We start from the raw sequence: 17088 nt of genomic DNA, 5'->3' as shown, positions 1-17088 counted from the left end.
TTTCTCAGCTATCAACACTCTTAACGAAGACATTAGACACAATTACATACCCATTTTGTTTTCGGTTTTTTATTTTTAAAAATTAAGTTTGCAAATTATTTTAGTGTATAATTTCTATAAATATTTGAAAACAAAAAAGTTTTTTGATTTTGAAATTTCGCTAAGGATTCAAATAGGCCTACAAGAGAAATGAGAAACTTGCCAATAAAATTGTTAAAAAAGTAAACATGATTTTTAAAAACAGAAAACTAACGACACCTGAACCTGATGAGAGCGGGATTTCGAGGAAATGTTTAAAATAAGGGCAATAGTGGGAGGGGGCAAAATTTGGAGATCCCAACTTGGAAATACTATGACAGTTTCAATAAATGGTCTAAGAATTTCAAATTTTAGGTACAGGGAAGGGCTTCAAGTTTTAAGTTGTTCACCTGAGCTTTTTTTGCCATGGAAGGAACTATTATGGCGTGGCAGATGAAGCTTGGGATCTCAACTTTTGACTGTTCAATTCTTTCATGGCTGTTATAAGAGAAGAGGCTCCTAAAAGTTTTGATGGAATTTGATTAATCTTCAGCAGATTTCTTTGGCGTTGGGGCCTGTTTAGTTTGACCTCCCTGGCCCTGAAAAATCACAAAAGAAACACAAAATTAACACCATATATATCGATCAACCTTTGATTGTACTAAGCTGTCAAACAAATGGAGCATTTGGAATATCCACTGTAGTAGGGTTATAGATGGGGTCTCGACTCTCCCCCAGTAAATAAAGTTGTAGATTTGTATGGAAGGATACAAGCCATCGACTTTTGGAACTATTACTAAAGCGGTGACGCCTATATATCATCTTTCTAGAGTAAAGAGCAGTAGAGTTCTATTTTTCAAAAACAAAAAAGGAATGATGGGTCAACTATTAGAATATTAGTAAAGGTGGCTTAGTCTTATCCCTCGATATAGAAAAATCAAGGGGGAATTTTGATCTCCAAGATTGAGTTGGATTTTTTATTTTTTATTTATTTTTTGGAAGCATATTCCAGTATTACTTCCCATAGAATCAATCAGCCTCGATTCCTCGACTAAAAGAACAAGTCTTGGAGCAAAATAGATGATATTCCATCAAAACCGACCCGGAATAAACCTAAACTTCAAGCTAAAAAAGGATTTGATAAAAGGGTACTATGACTTTTATCTCCAAAGACAGAAGAGAGCAATTGAAAAGAAAAACATGATATTTGTGGAATGTATATCATGAGACAAACACTGCTACCTTCTGCGCAGTTAATCTCCTAATTGATGGAGCTCTTGCCATAGAGGAAGCAGCCGCAGCTGCAGCAACACGAATTCTGCAAAAAGTATAATTCAAACAAATCAAAATTCAACATATGGCGTAGTGAAGCTCAAACGAAAGAATTTTAAGGCATCAACTGGACAATACCTTTTGTGCACATCAACGTATTCATCTGTTTCATCAACAATCTCCTCCTGCATCAATCGAGGCATGTTACAACACAGAAGAATTATTGGTAACATTATGATACAAGGAGAAGAGGGAAGAAGTTATACCTGCAAAAGTTCTTCAAATACATCTTCAAGGGTGATGATACCAATAACTTCACCATCTTCTATGTCCTCTGAAGAATGGTTCAACCCGTTTATCGAAGAAGCATCATTGCGTCGGTAAGAAGATTGCCTGCTTATACCAGAATTCTTGGACGTCCTATCGATATCAACGACTACATTATCTGAATTCTCGTCATGCTTATGTAGTAAAGGAGTTGTCAGTTGGGATTCCGTGCCTGAGACTTTGTTTTCCTCGAATTCTTCTCCATCTAATGTAGGCAGAAGAGTCTTGTTTTTCCCTTTTACTTTCACCACGGCAGCCATGTGACTACTACCTTTCTGAAATTCATTCAATATGTCATAAAGAGGCATGTCTGAAGGAACCCTGCCATTCATAAGCATATAAATAACAGTTAATAAATGCTTCTGGGATAGAGGCTTCACATGGGAAAACAGCAAACACACCTAGGAATTCTTCGAATGGAAACGGCACTGACTGGGGTCTCTGTTTCAGGTCGTACAGTTAAAAGACTTTTCACCTGATCCCACACGGGTAAGTCACAGACAAATTAAAAGAATGAAGAAGAAAGCAATAGGCAATAAATAAAATCATGCAATATCTAATATAGGAAAGCTCTTACTGAAGATTATTGCAATGCTCACCAGTAGAAGCCCTATAATATTCTTTGGATTCCCAGAATAGACAGGAACTCGACTATGACCACGAGCAAGAACTTTTCCCATTGCTTCCCTGAGTTAATTGTCAAAGGAAGGTGAAGAAAACAAATTAAAAAAAAAAAAAACCTTTACAATTACTTCCTAAAGTATCTTTAAAGAGTGCAGAAACTCATTCCAAGAAATACAAGTTTATTTTGTAAGGTAGAAATAAGCATTCACATCAATCCAGATATTAATACACGTTCCTCAAAAATTACTGGAAAATCAGCACAATAAAAAAAAAAAAAAAGAAAAAAAGAAGAAGAAGAAAGAAAGAAAGAAAGAAAAGAAAAAGGAACTAAGCAACATTTTTTAACCAGCTAGGCAACCATCTGGAGTACCACAAGTATTTATTCCCCACGGTTCAAGTCATTAAATTTAAATACCTATCCTTGTGTACTTTTAAGGAGAGAAAATTGTTGACACTGTGATCATTCAATATCACAACGACCAAGGTAAAAACCAATTTCAAAGGATAGATTTTCAACAGTCTCCACCGTTGAAGTTAAGAAGTTAGAAAATAGTGAGGGCAAAATACTTCAGAGCATCCTTACCAGTCCAATTTTGAATTTACATCCAAGGAAAAAGTTGATTCAATAGGTGTCATAGCCTCCTCAGCTGTCTGTTCGGATTAGATAAGAATAAGTAATAGTTTTGAAAGAGGAAAAAGGAGCCGCCAAAGAAACTATCCACCAGAAGTAAAAGATAAACAGCAAGACGTTGACACTACAACAATTACCTTTTCAGTTAAATCTAGAGCTCCACTAATTATTGTTGTTTCATCATGGGTGAGTTCGCCACCCTTTCCAGCCTATACACAAGAAGATTAAAACAAAAAATAAAATAAATTAAAATTACGAGAATTTAAAGAATTCTGCAGCAAACTTATTCATGTACCTCCAGACTGTGGATGGAGACAAGAGCTTTTAACTGAGCACGCCTAAACAATGCCTCATTATGTCCCAGCAAACAGTCAAGAATCTGAAGTGTAAGATAAATTTTCATTGGCTTTAGGAGTCATGATACATGGACGAGAGGACCAAATCAATGGCAGGGTGAGATAATAGGAAGCAGCCAAATTTTTAAAAATGGGGTCTCAAAAAGTATAACACTTTTATCCGGTAAACTTAGTTCATTTCAACAATATGATGCATTTATGACTCCATGTGCCCCCAATGACCCCCACTACACAAGAAAAACGAGGTAGAAAAATAAAAACGACATGGGGTTATCATCACATAAATAATTACAGCAATAAGAAACCTGCATCCTTATTATTCTACAAGAAGAGAATTTTAGCCAGCATAGAACTTTCAAAGAATTAGCTAAAACCAACACATAGCCACCAAAAGTTGTTGGCCTACAATGCCCTGCTAATTTCAAAACAATCTTCCAGGAACTCATTTGCAGTGCCTACGACTAAACTTAGAATAATCCTCGAGGACTAGCATCAAGATTGTACAAATAACCAAAGGTGCAAATTATATCATCCAAGGCTTCTTGTCATGCCGTTAAAGAAAGGTGCGATGGACTTCTTGAGTATGCACCTTAGTTTTCTATTAGAAATATGCAATTAATTTGAATATAGTATTTATCAATAGCAATTTTCTATCTAGATAAAATCCTTGTATTGATAAAAACTTTCATGCAGTCATTATATTGTAACCAACACAAACAAAAATCATTTTTTCATAATCAAAGAAATTGCTCTCAATTTATGTGGCTCACTTACTTACTAAATAGTCAAACTAACAACATATTAAGAAACTTACCTTCCCGATGGGATAAGCAATTGGATAGCAAATAACCATTAAAATTCGTACTAGACACACAAAATTGGCACCGACAGCCAGTCCATACCGGGTGCAAATTGCTTGCGGTATAACCTAGCAATAACAGAAAACATTCCAAACAAAACAGCATAAATCATTCATATACAGGAATCTTGGTTAAGGAGATACCAGGAAAAAGCAGAAAAAAGTAAAGTAGCATACCTCACCAAATGCCAATACAAATGTCACAGAGAGAATTATAGCAACATACTGATTAAAAAGTTTGTCCAAGTATATTGGAAGTGCCTGCAGATAGCAAAGGCCAAAACATTAAAAAGCTATCCCAAATTAAATATGGATATCCATAACATCACAACGAATGCATTGAGGAGCAAAGTTTGACAGAAATACAAACAAAAAATCTTATGTATAAATCCCAAATTAGTTTCTCCACCCAATTTTCAGCCTCTTTTCAAAAGAAGATTCCTAAGCAATCTGCCAGCCGGAATCAATAAATGAAGAACACCCCTGTTTTTTAAGCAACCCAAAACATGACTCCGGATCCAATCAATTCAGTTACCTCCATGGCAACGGCATTGCATAAGAGCAACGTAACAAGGAGCTGGTGCTGCTTTTGGACCACTGGGAGTATAGCCGCTGAAAACAAACAATTATAATTTGCAACAAATTAAAACAATACACAATCGTAACCACCGTAAGCTGCAAATTGATGCTAGCCAGAAGCAGCACAGTGAATTTGGAGAACTAAGCACCCGCAGGAAGTCACATACTTACGCATCCGAAAATCCATTTCACCAAGAATCAAACCGAATCCTAGGTGAATCGATCGTTTGAAGAATTGGAATCAGATTACAGAACGAAAACATACCTGCTTGTTTCTTCTCCTCAGGGGTGCCGCTCCGTTGAAGAATTTCAAGGTCGACAAGACCGAGAGACATGAGACCAAGGGTCAAACCGGACATTATTCCGGCGAAGAGGACAAAAACGCAGGAGATCCCGGCGTAGGTGAACCACAACAACGATCCAAACGGAATTTCACCGGCATCCGATTCCAGCCCCGAATTCCGAGTCAGCATTCGAGTCAACATCACAGCATTTATAAAATGCATCTTCACTCCTGATTCTGATCCTCCTCCCTCCTGCTTTATTGTCTCTGTATCGCAGCCGCAGAATCTCTCTCTGCTCTGCACACGACGGAAGCGTTTTTCAGGTTTTTGATTTTCCGGTAGCGGCTCTATTTGTTTTTTTTTATTTATTTAATTTTAAATATCACTTTTTTTCTTTTATCTTGTATATCGTTCCGTGATGGGTTACGGGACGGGACCGTGAGGCCACGTCGGGGAATCGGAGAGGTTCTGGAGAATTTTAACCGATTGAGACGGTGATCGGTACGGCTTTGTGGAAAGGCTTGTACGTGGGCAAAGATGCGAGGGTGTACCGTAATAATCCATGTAGCCTCCCTCAGGGGATTCGTCGTTCACCAATCAACACGAAACTGATCGTAAATGGAAAACGACAAATGTAATTTAATTATTGAAATAAATATCTCCAACTGAAACGTGAAATTACCTTGCAGTACTGTACTTCCTCAAGGCTGAATGAAACCTCTCCACCCTCCAGCTCTGTCTTTCTATTTTTTTCCCTTAATTATGATTTATGAACGTATTATTCAATTCCAACATACATATATTGATACATGACATAAATTTTTTATGATTTATGAACGTAGAGATTCGAACTCTCAACTTTATAATTGGATACATGTGCGTATCACGATTTCATATTTAATTTTCTATTCTTAAAAATTATACTCACATCTTTATAATTTTTTTGGTATATACACTTTTAAATGTTTCATAAACAAATTTATAAAAGCTACTTTTTCTAGTTTTAGAAAATTGGCTTATATTTTCATAATGCTCCATTTCAATTTATTAGAAGTTCATCTTTGAGGATATTCTTATTTGACAGAATCAAGCTAAAAAGAAGAATTGGTAATTTATAGAAATGGAAATTTCAAAATAAAGTGTAACACTTTTACTCCAAGAAAGAAAAGGAATGCCCCAACTTCATCCTAAAAGGTGGAGAGCTTTTAGGGGAAAAGAAAAATTGGTATACTTTTCAAAACTTTCTAATGCCGGTAGAATAGAATTATTAAAAGTTATAGTAAAATTTATCAATATTGTATTACTATTGAATATCTTTTTATCGAAAAATGCTAAACCCCCAAGACTCATAAAAGGATAAGGCAAACTTTTAATTTCGCTGGAAATTGGTTCGTTTTTCTCTATAATACAATTGTAAATACTAACTTGACTCGTTGGTCTATTTATTGTGCTTCTGCTCTCGAGTATTATCTTGAAATACGTATAGGTTAACATGATGGACTCTTGTCGCATGTTATTTTGAGGGCAATTCCTTTTACTTCCTCGACCTTCTCAAGTTAAATGAATCGAATCGAATCTCTTGATTTTTGTTCTATCTTTTGAAAACTTAAACTTAGCTTCAACTATTCACCTTCTTTAAAACAAACCCCTTTATCATTTCGTATCACAAAGTCATTCATGAATGAAATTGAAGTAGAACCACTAAACCGTGTTTTAAACAACAAAATAATCTCTTTTTTTTCCTTTTTCCTTTTTACAATCAAGAGTCAAAGTTTTGTTCTCTATACTTAAAACATCTGCATCCGTCTCAATACTCATACCCGACAGATATCAAAGAGTTTTTTAATATTAAGATCATTTGAAGGTTAAGAGCGAAATAATCTTGAATATGCATTTGTACCCATTACGCAAATACTAGAAGGAAAATATGCAAAAACAGAACCAAAAAACTAATCTAAGCAGAAGGTACTATTTGTGGTTAAAGACTAGAGAGTAAAATGATGGGAAGTTTAGAAACAGCTTGCCGTGTTGATCATAATTTCCCAATTCTTTTATTTCAATGTCAAAATTTGAGTTTGGAAATTATAAGATCCAAAAACACCAATACAATGAACCTCCAGGCATTTAGGAACCTATAAAACTTACCTAAGCACCCAGGAATTCTTACTTATTTCTTACATGATTTACCGATTGCTCGGTTGCTATTATACCTAAAAAAATGTGGATCCCATTCCCATTTCCCATCAACATTTCTTATGTAACAGGGATCAATCAATATCAGGAAGTTAACCAAATTTCGAGTGTATCTATCACCTGTGGAAAGGTACAAATGGGACAATAATTGAGAAACCCTATTCCAATTCCAAATTCCAGTATAAATCATTAATTAGGCAGATGGCAGTTGTGTCTCTTCAATCACTAGACATGGAAACTTTCGGAGAACTCCAAAACTGCACAAGACTGCTCAAGAGCAGTACCGAGAGTAGTACTTCGTAGAGCTAATTGCTAAAGAAATCAGTGAAAATATCAAACAACTAACGCATACCTTTCTATTCCACCCTTGCGCTTGAAATACACATATCTGCAGAGCCAATCGGAGAATTCATACCGGCGGAAACCATTTATCTTCTCGGAGACTGAAATCGCAGTAATAACAGCGTGAGCATCGTGAAAATTAGGGTTCATCAGACTGAAAAAACTTCGAAGTGCGGAGAGAACCCCTAATTTTCAAGAGAAAAATGAGAGCGCGAAGGGGGGAGGCGCGCAAAACGGCGATGGCATTCATTCCGTACGTAAAAGTGGGCTCATCTCACATGGGCCGAGATACAACAGCCCATTGCACCAAAGATTCTGGCCCATATTGAACTGCCCAACGCCATAACCCAAAACTTATCGAATTATTGCGATGGATTTTCATTATTTCAAAATTTATCAAATATATGTCATCTTATTCTAAGCTGATTTCATTATTATCGCACGGTATTTATTTTTTTAGTCTAAAAAAATATTTTTTTGGAATATATATGTTTCCTTTTCTATCGTTTTTGTTTCTATACTTTCAAAATACCTATTTTAGTTTAGGTTAGTTTAGGTTTTCAATCTTTCAAAATTTATATTTTATTATTTGTACTTTTAATTTTCTTTCATTTTTGTCTTTGGTATTCAAATGTTCGTTTTGGTGTCAATATCTTTTAAAAAGTGATCATTTTGGTCTCTATTTGCAAATTTTATCCCAAAAATTTATACACTGTTAATGTAGAATTCTGACCTCATAACTGGATGAGCTGACCTAGTAGAGGGTGAGGTATCGAGGGAAGACCCACAAAAAGATAGTAGACACTCTGATACTTAAGTTAGATTAGTTCTACCTATCGCTCTAATGACAAGGAATTTGAATTGCATACTTTCGTACGGAGTGGGCCTCTGTATTTATAGAAGTAGGTTGGTGGGTTCTACTTATCGGACAGTTATAACCGTCTCGTGATCCGTGACGCATTGTTAGAAAGACGACTGAAAAGTGGTTTTGCAATATAGCTCATCATTGGTCGAGCTTGAATTAAGGCCGAGATACTCCTAGTCGAGCTATCAATTAAAGTCAAGGTATTACATAGCTGAGATATCAATTAAGACCGCGCTACTGCATGGCGACCTTAATTGCTGTACAATGAAAACCATTTAATATAAATTTAAGGGCTATATCTAAAGATATTTATTGAGTGAAGTTTTAAACTAAAATATTGTAATTATGTTAGGATAAGTTTTTATATGATACAACATTTTTTTCCTAAAAAAAAGAATGATCTTTTTGACGAAGATGTAATGTACGGACTTAAGCATATAAATAAAAGAATTAAAATAAAATGGTCGGAAAGAAAATTCTAGAAGTATCTCTCGGATGGAACAAGCATTAATAAAAATGAATAAATAAGTAAAAGAATAATATAAATGTGTAGGTATTTTCAAAGGGGGGAATATTGACTAAAATAACACAAGTCTGATAAATATATGAAATGGCCAGTGGCTGCCTCTTAATAAAGTGCTATACGTTTTTGATTTCGAACGTGACAGAATTTTCTTATCTTGATAAGATAAAATATACCCAGTAACTATAATTAAATAATACCAATAATATAATAACTAAGTAATTAACAAGTGGGTTAAAAGACTAAATTGGTGGAATTTGATTGGGTAATTATGAATTTATGATGTGTGTACATGCAATATGATATGATATGATGAGTGTGTTTAATTATTTATATTATAATCACTCATTTTTATTATAATTAATGGTATAATCATAAATTAAGTTACTTCAAAAAATTCAAAAAAAAAAAAAAGAAAGTAGAATCAAGATTATGGAGTCCCTTTGAGTTGTGCTCATTAAAAATTTATTAATCTTGCACTAAGGTGTGAAAATTGGAAAATTGGCCATTTTCTCTTTTGGGATTGATCAAGTTAGGGATTAGTATCCATTATATTCTTAATTCAATAAAGAGTTGAAACTCAAACCTTTAATTATTAGAACCATAAATAACGTATGGATCAATTAAGTCAGGGTCATATCACCTGTGTAAAATTAAGTATTACTTGGTCAATAAATTCATAACACTGTTGCTCTTTTACTAAACCATATGAAAATATAGAAAATATCAATGATCCATAACCTGTTGGTATTTGATTCTTTTATTTTTTTTATTTAAGTTTCAATTCTCAATGAACCTTTGTTGAGTTTTGTTTGAGAAAAAAAAGTGACGTGTCATTAAATTATTATTTTATTAAAAATGTGTGTGCATCTAATTACTTTTTTTTTAATACGTTACGAATAAGATTGAATATTTTAAAATATTGTAGTAACAAATTAAAAATTACAAAAAGATGGGAGACTACAAGTATATTTTTCTAAACATTTATGATCATGCATGTCCAACTATCCAACTAGCTGTCAACATGAGTTTAGATCAATGGTAATTGACACATATTTTTTACCAATAGGCCATGAGTTTGAATTTCTCATCTCACTTGTTGTATTAAAATATATATATATATATATATATATATATATATATATATATTAATACTCATCCGTCAATTTTATTATACTGAAAAATCTCAATTTTTAGATGGATTATTTTTTCGGGAGGAAACAAAGCAAAAGCCAAAAACAAATTAAGAAAAAATAATAATAAGACGAGTCTCTTCGCAGAGATGAAATTCTAAAGGAAGAGAAACTGCTTGATTAGCCCGTCAATTCACACACCGATTGACTTCATGATAAATACGACAAATATTAACACCCCAATCTCGAAATAAAAAGCTAAGTATTTTAAATCAGAGACGGAAGAATGACATAATAACCGAGTGCTTAGCCAAGATATTACCAACAACTTGAGAATTATATTCCACTAATAAAAACCGACAATTATTGTAAGCAGACATTTAAATCAATGTTATCTTAACTAATACATATTTTCAGCATTTATTTCATTTTGATTTATTTGAATATCTTTCATGTCAATGGTTATACAACTTTTAATTGTACACGTATGTCATTATATATACACATATACAAAATCAAAAGTTCAATTTTTGTTTTTAATTATTTTTTCCCTTTCCTCCCTAATCAAACTCTGTTAAATTCATTGGTGATTTTAGAAAATTTAAATCATTGGTATTTTTAAAACTAATTATTTAATTAGAGTCAAATAAATTTAATCATTTTAATTCATTAAACTATATAGGTACGTATATATAGATTTTTTTTTTATTGCTAGCGTGGCTTGTTTCAATACCTATTGTATGTTTAACACAATAAAAAGACTTAGAAATTATTTGTAGTATAGACGTTAGAGATTTAAAGATGTTGTATATTTATATTACACCAAACAACAATAATATTTTTATCCTTCAATTATACTCTACATATTTAAAAGACGCTAAAAAAAGACTATATATAAAAGAAAATCTACCTATTTAATTAGCAAAACTCTTTTGATATCATTCAAATCCAATGACATCCATCATGCCACGTGGATATATCACACTAATAACTTTCCACCTAAAGAAAATTACGATATAACAATCAAAGCAAGCGCCACGCACGTGGGAAAAAATTACAGAAAAGTCCGCACGTGCAGAGGTGGACTGAAGAAGCTCTGCTTTGTTAATTTATTTTTCTTTTAATAATAGTAATAATCCGATCACACGAAGGAGAGAGAAGCCGTTTTCGCCGTCGCCACGTGGCATCATATGGATGAGCTACCTTTCGATCGTGGAAGATTCTGTGGGCCCAGCTTTCATCTAGCGGCGGCCGCAACGACGGCCATGGGGATGGCGGCGGCGGCGATGGAAGGATGTTCTTCATAGAGGAATTGGTCTACGATCATGGAGCTGGGCTCCGCCACGAGCGCCTCCCAAGCCTGGTCGGAATATTCTTTGCCGCCGCGCTGCAGGAAGACTTCGGTGGCGTCGATGCGGTGGAGATTCCATCCCCGCTTGCTCCGGAGGCGGCGAATCTTCTGCAGTTGCCGGAATGCCAATTTCACGGTGTTTTCCTTAATCTTCAAAACGGCCGCCTCGAGAATCCGGGCTCGGGCTCTGTCATCGGCGGCCGCGTCCAGCTCGGCGCGTAGAAACGCGTCGAGCTCCGGAACTCCAATCGCGCGTCGTATCCCACGTGCGTAGTCGCACTGCGGATCGAAAAAGTTCCGTACTTCCTTAACTAACCCGTCGTCCAGCATCCGATCGACGCGTTCCGACACGAACGAGTTGAGGACCGTTAACGACACGTCGACCCAGAGGAAGCAGCAGTCGTAACGGTAACGGAACTCGGCGTCGTCGTCGACGAGAGATTCAATGTAGGAGTTGGACCCGCCGGCGACGACTGGGAGGCAGTCTTTTCCGACGATGGAGCTGATCGCCGACGAGGCGTGGCGGCGGAAGTCGGCGGCGGTGAAGTTGGAATTTGGATCGGCGATTCCGATCAGGTGGTGGGGGACCCCACAGCATTCTTTTTCTGTGACCTTATTGGTGACGATTTCGAGTCCTTTGTAGACTTGCATTTTGTCGGAGTTCACGATCTCCGCCGGAAAACGGGTGGCTAAATCCACTGCCAACCGGGACTTCCCGGTGCCGGTGGCTCCCATTACGAACACTACCTTGTCTTTTCGCCGGAAAAATGGCTCTAAATTGAGAGTGTTTGTTCCTTGGAATTTCACTAGCGGCGGCTCCGCCGCAGCTTGCTTGCAGCTCGCCGATAAGGAGATTTTCATTCTTACCGATTAATCCTGTCATAATTAACACGCCCCCAAAATTAAAAAAAAAAACATAAAAAAATAGAAACCAATTCCCACAGGATAATAATTTATAAATGAATAAGTACTGTGTTTGGAAATCACTTTTGTCAACGTCATATTTACTCCTGATCGTGTTTGATAAATTAAGAAATTGAATTTAGGAAAGTTTAAAATCACATTTAAATAATTAATTTTTAATGTATCACTTCGACCGTGATTCTGAAAATTAATTATAAAATCTATTTTTTCAAAACCACGAGTGGTACATACTATAACTCAAAAACACACCTTAAATGATTTAAATCTCATGTCATTGTAATGGTAATTTAGAAATGATAATTTTTGTTTATTTTAGTTGATGAACGGGCCTCATAATATTCATTTTGATATATACTTTCTTTTCTTTTCATTTTGATCGGTATAATTTTATTGTTGCTTAAAGTTTTAATACAAATTATATCCCTAATGAAGATTTTCTAATACAAAATTACGATAATATTTTAAGAAATTTATTAAGTTGAAATTGTGAGCGAAAAAATAATATTTAAGAAAAACAAATGAATTAGACAAAGTTACCTATTTTGACTGAACAAAAAGTCGTTCGACAAAAAAAACAAGACTTAAAACCTAAATAAACAAAACAAATACTAATTAAGTAATTAAGGGAAATTAAAGATACCTTTATAAGGAAGAAAACTGGCGGCTGGCGGGGGCCGGAGGGGGTGTACGGAACCTCCGTGTACGGCGGCGGAAGGGGCGAGGAGAGAGAAAATAGAGGAGGGGTATGTACGGAAAATGAAAGTATTTGCGTTGCTTCTAAATTCTAATAATGATGATAAGCCAAAGCTTAGGCTCTAACCATCTCCGTAATATATATATTTCAATACTTGGAGAGAGAATAATAGAGTGAGGGAATTTTTAATTTATGAGAAAATGATTTTTTTTGTTCGGATATTTTTTTTTCTCTGGATGATCAATCAGTAGCAAATGATGATCATCTAAGTCTCGCCACAGAGCAATGATAAGATTAGTGGGTATTTATGCTGATGAGGAATGGTTAACTTCACTGCTGCTTAATTTAATTAACACACTTTTTTAATAATAAAAATTCCCCTTTTTGCCCTTTTTTAATATGATTAAAGTAATAATTTTATAAAGTTTAAATAAAATATTGTTCTCTAGGTTCATTTTAGTACTGTAGTTTTAAAACGTTCATTTTTTGTCCCTATACTTTTAAAGTTTATTCATTTTAATCCATGTACTTTTAAAACGTTCGGTTTGGATGTTTGTGTATTTTTAAGAAGAGTGACTATTTTGATTGAATTTAATTTTGATCGCATATCTTTCCACCACAATTTTAACGTGACGTTTTACTTGTTAAATTTCTATAAATGTAGTCAAAGTTCCATTTTATACAAATTTTGTGTTAAAAATTTTACAAATAATGATCAAAATGAACGTTTTGAGAGTACAAATACTAAAATGAACAAAAGTTAAAAAAAAATGGAAAGGAGTGAAATCAAAATAGTATTTAAATATTCATTTTTATATTAAAGAAAAAAAATGAAAATTTAGATTGTGAACTAAATTAAAAATTGTATCGTGGAGGCAAGGTGGGGCCGGGTCAAAGAGATGAATGGCTTAAATGGGGGTTTTCAATAATAAATTAGATATTTTAAATATATTATAATTTATTTTATTTAAAAATATTGTTAAAATCGTATATTTGTAGGTGAGCAATGAAATTAATTGAATTCCCTGCTTTCTTAGTGGAAAGAAGAATCTATCTAAATAAAAAAAAAAAATCCGATGTGTAAATTTTATCCGTTTTATTCTCTCTTTTTTTTTTCATTTATCTTTCTATTTTTTTTCCATAAATTTTTTATACAAGGAAACAAAAATGGACCCGATCATGAGTGAATAGAAAATCGAAAACGTACATAGCAGTTCCAGCTGAAATACTTGGAATAGTTCTACCACAATATTTCTATTTAAATGCTACCAAGATTATCATCGCCCGAACCCTTTTTTCTCTTTTAATTTATCAAAATTGAAATTTTGAAATAAAAATTTATAATTAAATTTAAAAAAATAATAATGAATTGAAAAAGAAAAAAGAATAATAATAGCTATTAGCTATTGGGTGTCCGTACACAAATGTATGGTCAACTGAAGGATAAAAATTGTTCCGTATATTTTAATAAAAAGAAAGTAAAGGAAACATTTCTTTGTCCAGTTTATTTATTTATAATTCTTGGTCAAGTATTAACAATATCCTTTTTTACATGATTTAGTTAATATTATATAAATATTCAATAATTAAAAGAAAAAAGAAAAAAAAAAAGGAAAATGCACCCACTACGTACAATTGTAGTGGGCTAGTAGCATTTAAAAGAGGTAGTGGGGGCAAAAAGAACTTTCCATTAAAGTGGTTATAGATACCTAAAATTTTATATATATTTGCCGAAAAGACAACCTAATAAATAGTTCACTTAAGCCACATAGCTTATTTTTAGTAAATTTAGATTCTTTTTTTCTTTTTTCCAAATAAAAGAATTAACTCTTTTCAATTATGTTGGGAAATAGCATAGTTACTAGAACTGTAAAAAGTAAAAACCTTGATTTTTAATTTTTGTTTTTAGCTATAACTTCAAATTCTTCTGCGTATGGGATGTTTACTATTTTAATTTATGTTGGTTATTGTAAAACGTCGGTTCTGTTTATTTTAATCTATGTACTTTTGAAAGGTTCGTTTTGGTCTCCGTACTTTTTAAAAACAACAATTTTGATCATTTCGTTTCCATTTTTTATCTCATTTGAATTTTAATCAAAATTTTAGTATAATACTTCACTCATTACATTTCTTGAGATGTAGCCATAAATTTGTACTAAAAGATTTTCACTGCTATAAAATTTGTGTTAAAAATTTTCAAATAGAGACTAAAATGATCATTTTTAAAATACAACGACCAAAATGAACGTTTTGCTACATGGACTAAAATGAACAAAAGTTAAAAATACATGGACCAAAATTGATATTTTAAAAATACGAGGACCAAACTGAATCAAAGCTGAAAGCATATAGACCAAATTAGTATTTAAACCTAAAATCAATATTATTATACGGTATTTGCATTCTTTTATTTTTTTTTATTTTAGTACAATATGTGAGGGGTGAGATTCAAACCCGACTTTTTATCGGAGATAGGTGATTTAACCAGTTGAATTATGTTTATGTCGATAACTGACATTCTAAATGCATGAAAGAACAGTGAGGGTAAAATTAATTCGAATCTATGCAATAAAAAAGATTGTTATATTTTAGATGAAAAATTAAATATATATAATATCTTATTCTAGAGGTCATATTCTCATTTCTGCATATAAAATATTTTGAAATAATTAAAAATGGACTGCTCATGCTTCAAATTTAAATTAGTGTATAACTAGATTTTGGAGTTATTTTTAATTAATCCTATTAGACTATAGTGGCATTATCCTATATATATGGTGTGCCACTCACACCTTTCTCTCTCAAAATCTCACACTCTTTATCACCATGCAAATCTATATCTTTCTTTTCAAAATAAATAACTCAAAGTGGAGATCAATTCTTCCTTTCAATTTCTAAGTTCAAAACTAAAATTGAAAATTAATTCTTTGTTTTCAATCTTATTTTGATTTTTTTTCTTTTGAGAAGATAAAGAACAAAACAACTTAACATAAAACAAATTCCAAAAAACCTAAATTGTCCGGTCACGAGGGAGTTTGACCGCTCTTTCCTCAAATATATCGGTTTCCATCCCTCGTCTAGCTAAACCATGGACCACCTTGTTTGTCTATCGACTGATATGTCTCATTGGTTTCCATCCCTTGTCTAGCTAAACCATGGACCACCTTGTTTGCCTATCGACCGATATGTCTCATTGTTTGCCTCAAATCTTATTTTGAAATTTAAAAGCGAGTTTCGATGTGATGTCCACTGCACAAGTGAAAAAAAGTGATTTCTTGCTGCATTTGAGTCACAACGAGATTAATTACAGAGATTCAATGAATTTCAAAAAGAATTAAAGAATATGAACAAAAATCTAAGTGGCTTTCAAGTATAAGAATCTAAAGATAATCTAAAGAATAAATCTGCCCTTTTTGTTACATATTTTTATTATTATAGACTTTGATTGACTAGAAACATTAGAGAGTTGGACATGGTTAGATGAATATTCTATAAAAATGGAAGACAACCAAAGGAATAATTTTATCACTTGGGGAAATATTTTAAGAAAAATTAGAGAGAGATTTGAAGTTAAAATTAGGTTTTGTGGAGAAGTACTACTACTTTTTGGCTTCTTATCTTCAAATAATAATAATAAATTAGTAAATAAATAAATAAAGAGCTTTGGTTTCTCTTAGTGCCACTAGCATTTTGAAGTTTTTCCTTTTCTTCTTCTTAGAAAAAGAAGAAAAAAAAAAGAATGAAGAAGAAGAGGAAGCAAGTTGGTCCTATGAGAAATGATAGAATTATGGAGAAGACGACGAAGATTTCATGAAGTCTGTTGGGATATCGAGGAAGTCAAGTGCCTTGCACGTGAAGTTGGAATGTCCACGATTCAACACGTTAGAAGATATGGCAACTGAAAGAGAAGGAGACTTTAAATCTGTGGGTCTCGTGCATATCAAAGCCACTTACTTCTTTTAATTCATTTTGATAATTCATATCCCTTCGGGAAAAAAATAATAATAAAGTTCAAACATGAAGTATCTAATAAAAATTAAAAAACAACATAAAGAAAACTTTGTTGTAAAAATATTTTCGAAAATGCAATTACGAATTCCAAAAAACTACACT

At 33.4% G+C, this 17088-nt stretch overlaps 2 protein-coding genes across 2 annotated transcripts; both read right to left on the bottom strand.

Annotated features, from left to right (window-relative positions):
• Positions 1-341: 341 nt before the first annotated feature.
• LOC111009766 (DUF21 domain-containing protein At4g14240) lies at positions 342-5423 on the bottom strand. Its single transcript, XM_022282971.2, has 13 exons — positions 4932-5423; positions 4623-4699; positions 4265-4348; positions 4043-4156; positions 3168-3251; positions 3010-3081; positions 2825-2892; positions 2217-2304; positions 2019-2092; positions 1557-1938; positions 1429-1475; positions 1261-1336; positions 342-617 (listed from the first exon to the last, which is right to left on the bottom strand). Exons 1-13 carry the CDS (start codon positions 5170-5172, stop codon positions 561-563), a joined length of 1464 nt encoding a protein of 487 aa, XP_022138663.1. The 5' UTR covers positions 5173-5423; the 3' UTR covers positions 342-560.
• Positions 5424-10793: 5370 nt separating this feature from the next.
• On the bottom strand, positions 10794-13245 carry LOC148210505 (adenylate isopentenyltransferase 5, chloroplastic-like). The gene is made up of 2 exons (XM_088126625.1): positions 12922-13245; positions 10794-12233 (listed from the first exon to the last, which is right to left on the bottom strand). Exon 2 carries the CDS (start codon positions 12216-12218, stop codon positions 11244-11246), a length of 975 nt encoding a protein of 324 aa, XP_087982751.1. The 5' UTR covers positions 12219-12233; positions 12922-13245; the 3' UTR covers positions 10794-11243.
• Positions 13246-17088: the final 3843 nt, after the last annotated feature.

The sequence above is a fragment of the Momordica charantia genome, assembly GCF_013281855.1.
Source record: "Momordica charantia cultivar OHB3-1 chromosome 7 unlocalized genomic scaffold, Mcharantia_2.0 BLBB01000007.1, whole genome shotgun sequence".
NCBI classification, from domain to species: Eukaryota; Viridiplantae; Streptophyta; class Magnoliopsida; order Cucurbitales; family Cucurbitaceae; genus Momordica; species Momordica charantia.
The sequence above is the reverse complement of the archived record's forward strand: the minus strand, read 5'-3'. Positions and strand labels throughout refer to the sequence as shown.

Bases quoted from the DNA above. Each gene is read 5' to 3' on its own strand.
- LOC111009766 (XM_022282971.2), bottom strand. From the start codon at position 5,172: ATGCATTTTATAAATGCTGTGATGTTGACTCGAATGCTGACTCGGAAT. The intron at 4,349-4,622 runs GTAACTGAATTG...TGCTATCTGCAG, and splicing joins GCAATGCCGTTGCCATGGAG to GCACTTCCAATATACTTGGA. The intron at 3,082-3,167 runs GTACATGAATAA...TCTTGTGTATAG, and splicing joins TCTCCATCCACAGTCTGGAG to GCTGGAAAGGGTGGCGAACT.
- LOC148210505 (XM_088126625.1), bottom strand. From the start codon at position 12,218: ATGAAAATCTCCTTATCGGCGAGCTGCAAGCAAGCTGCGGCGGAGCCG.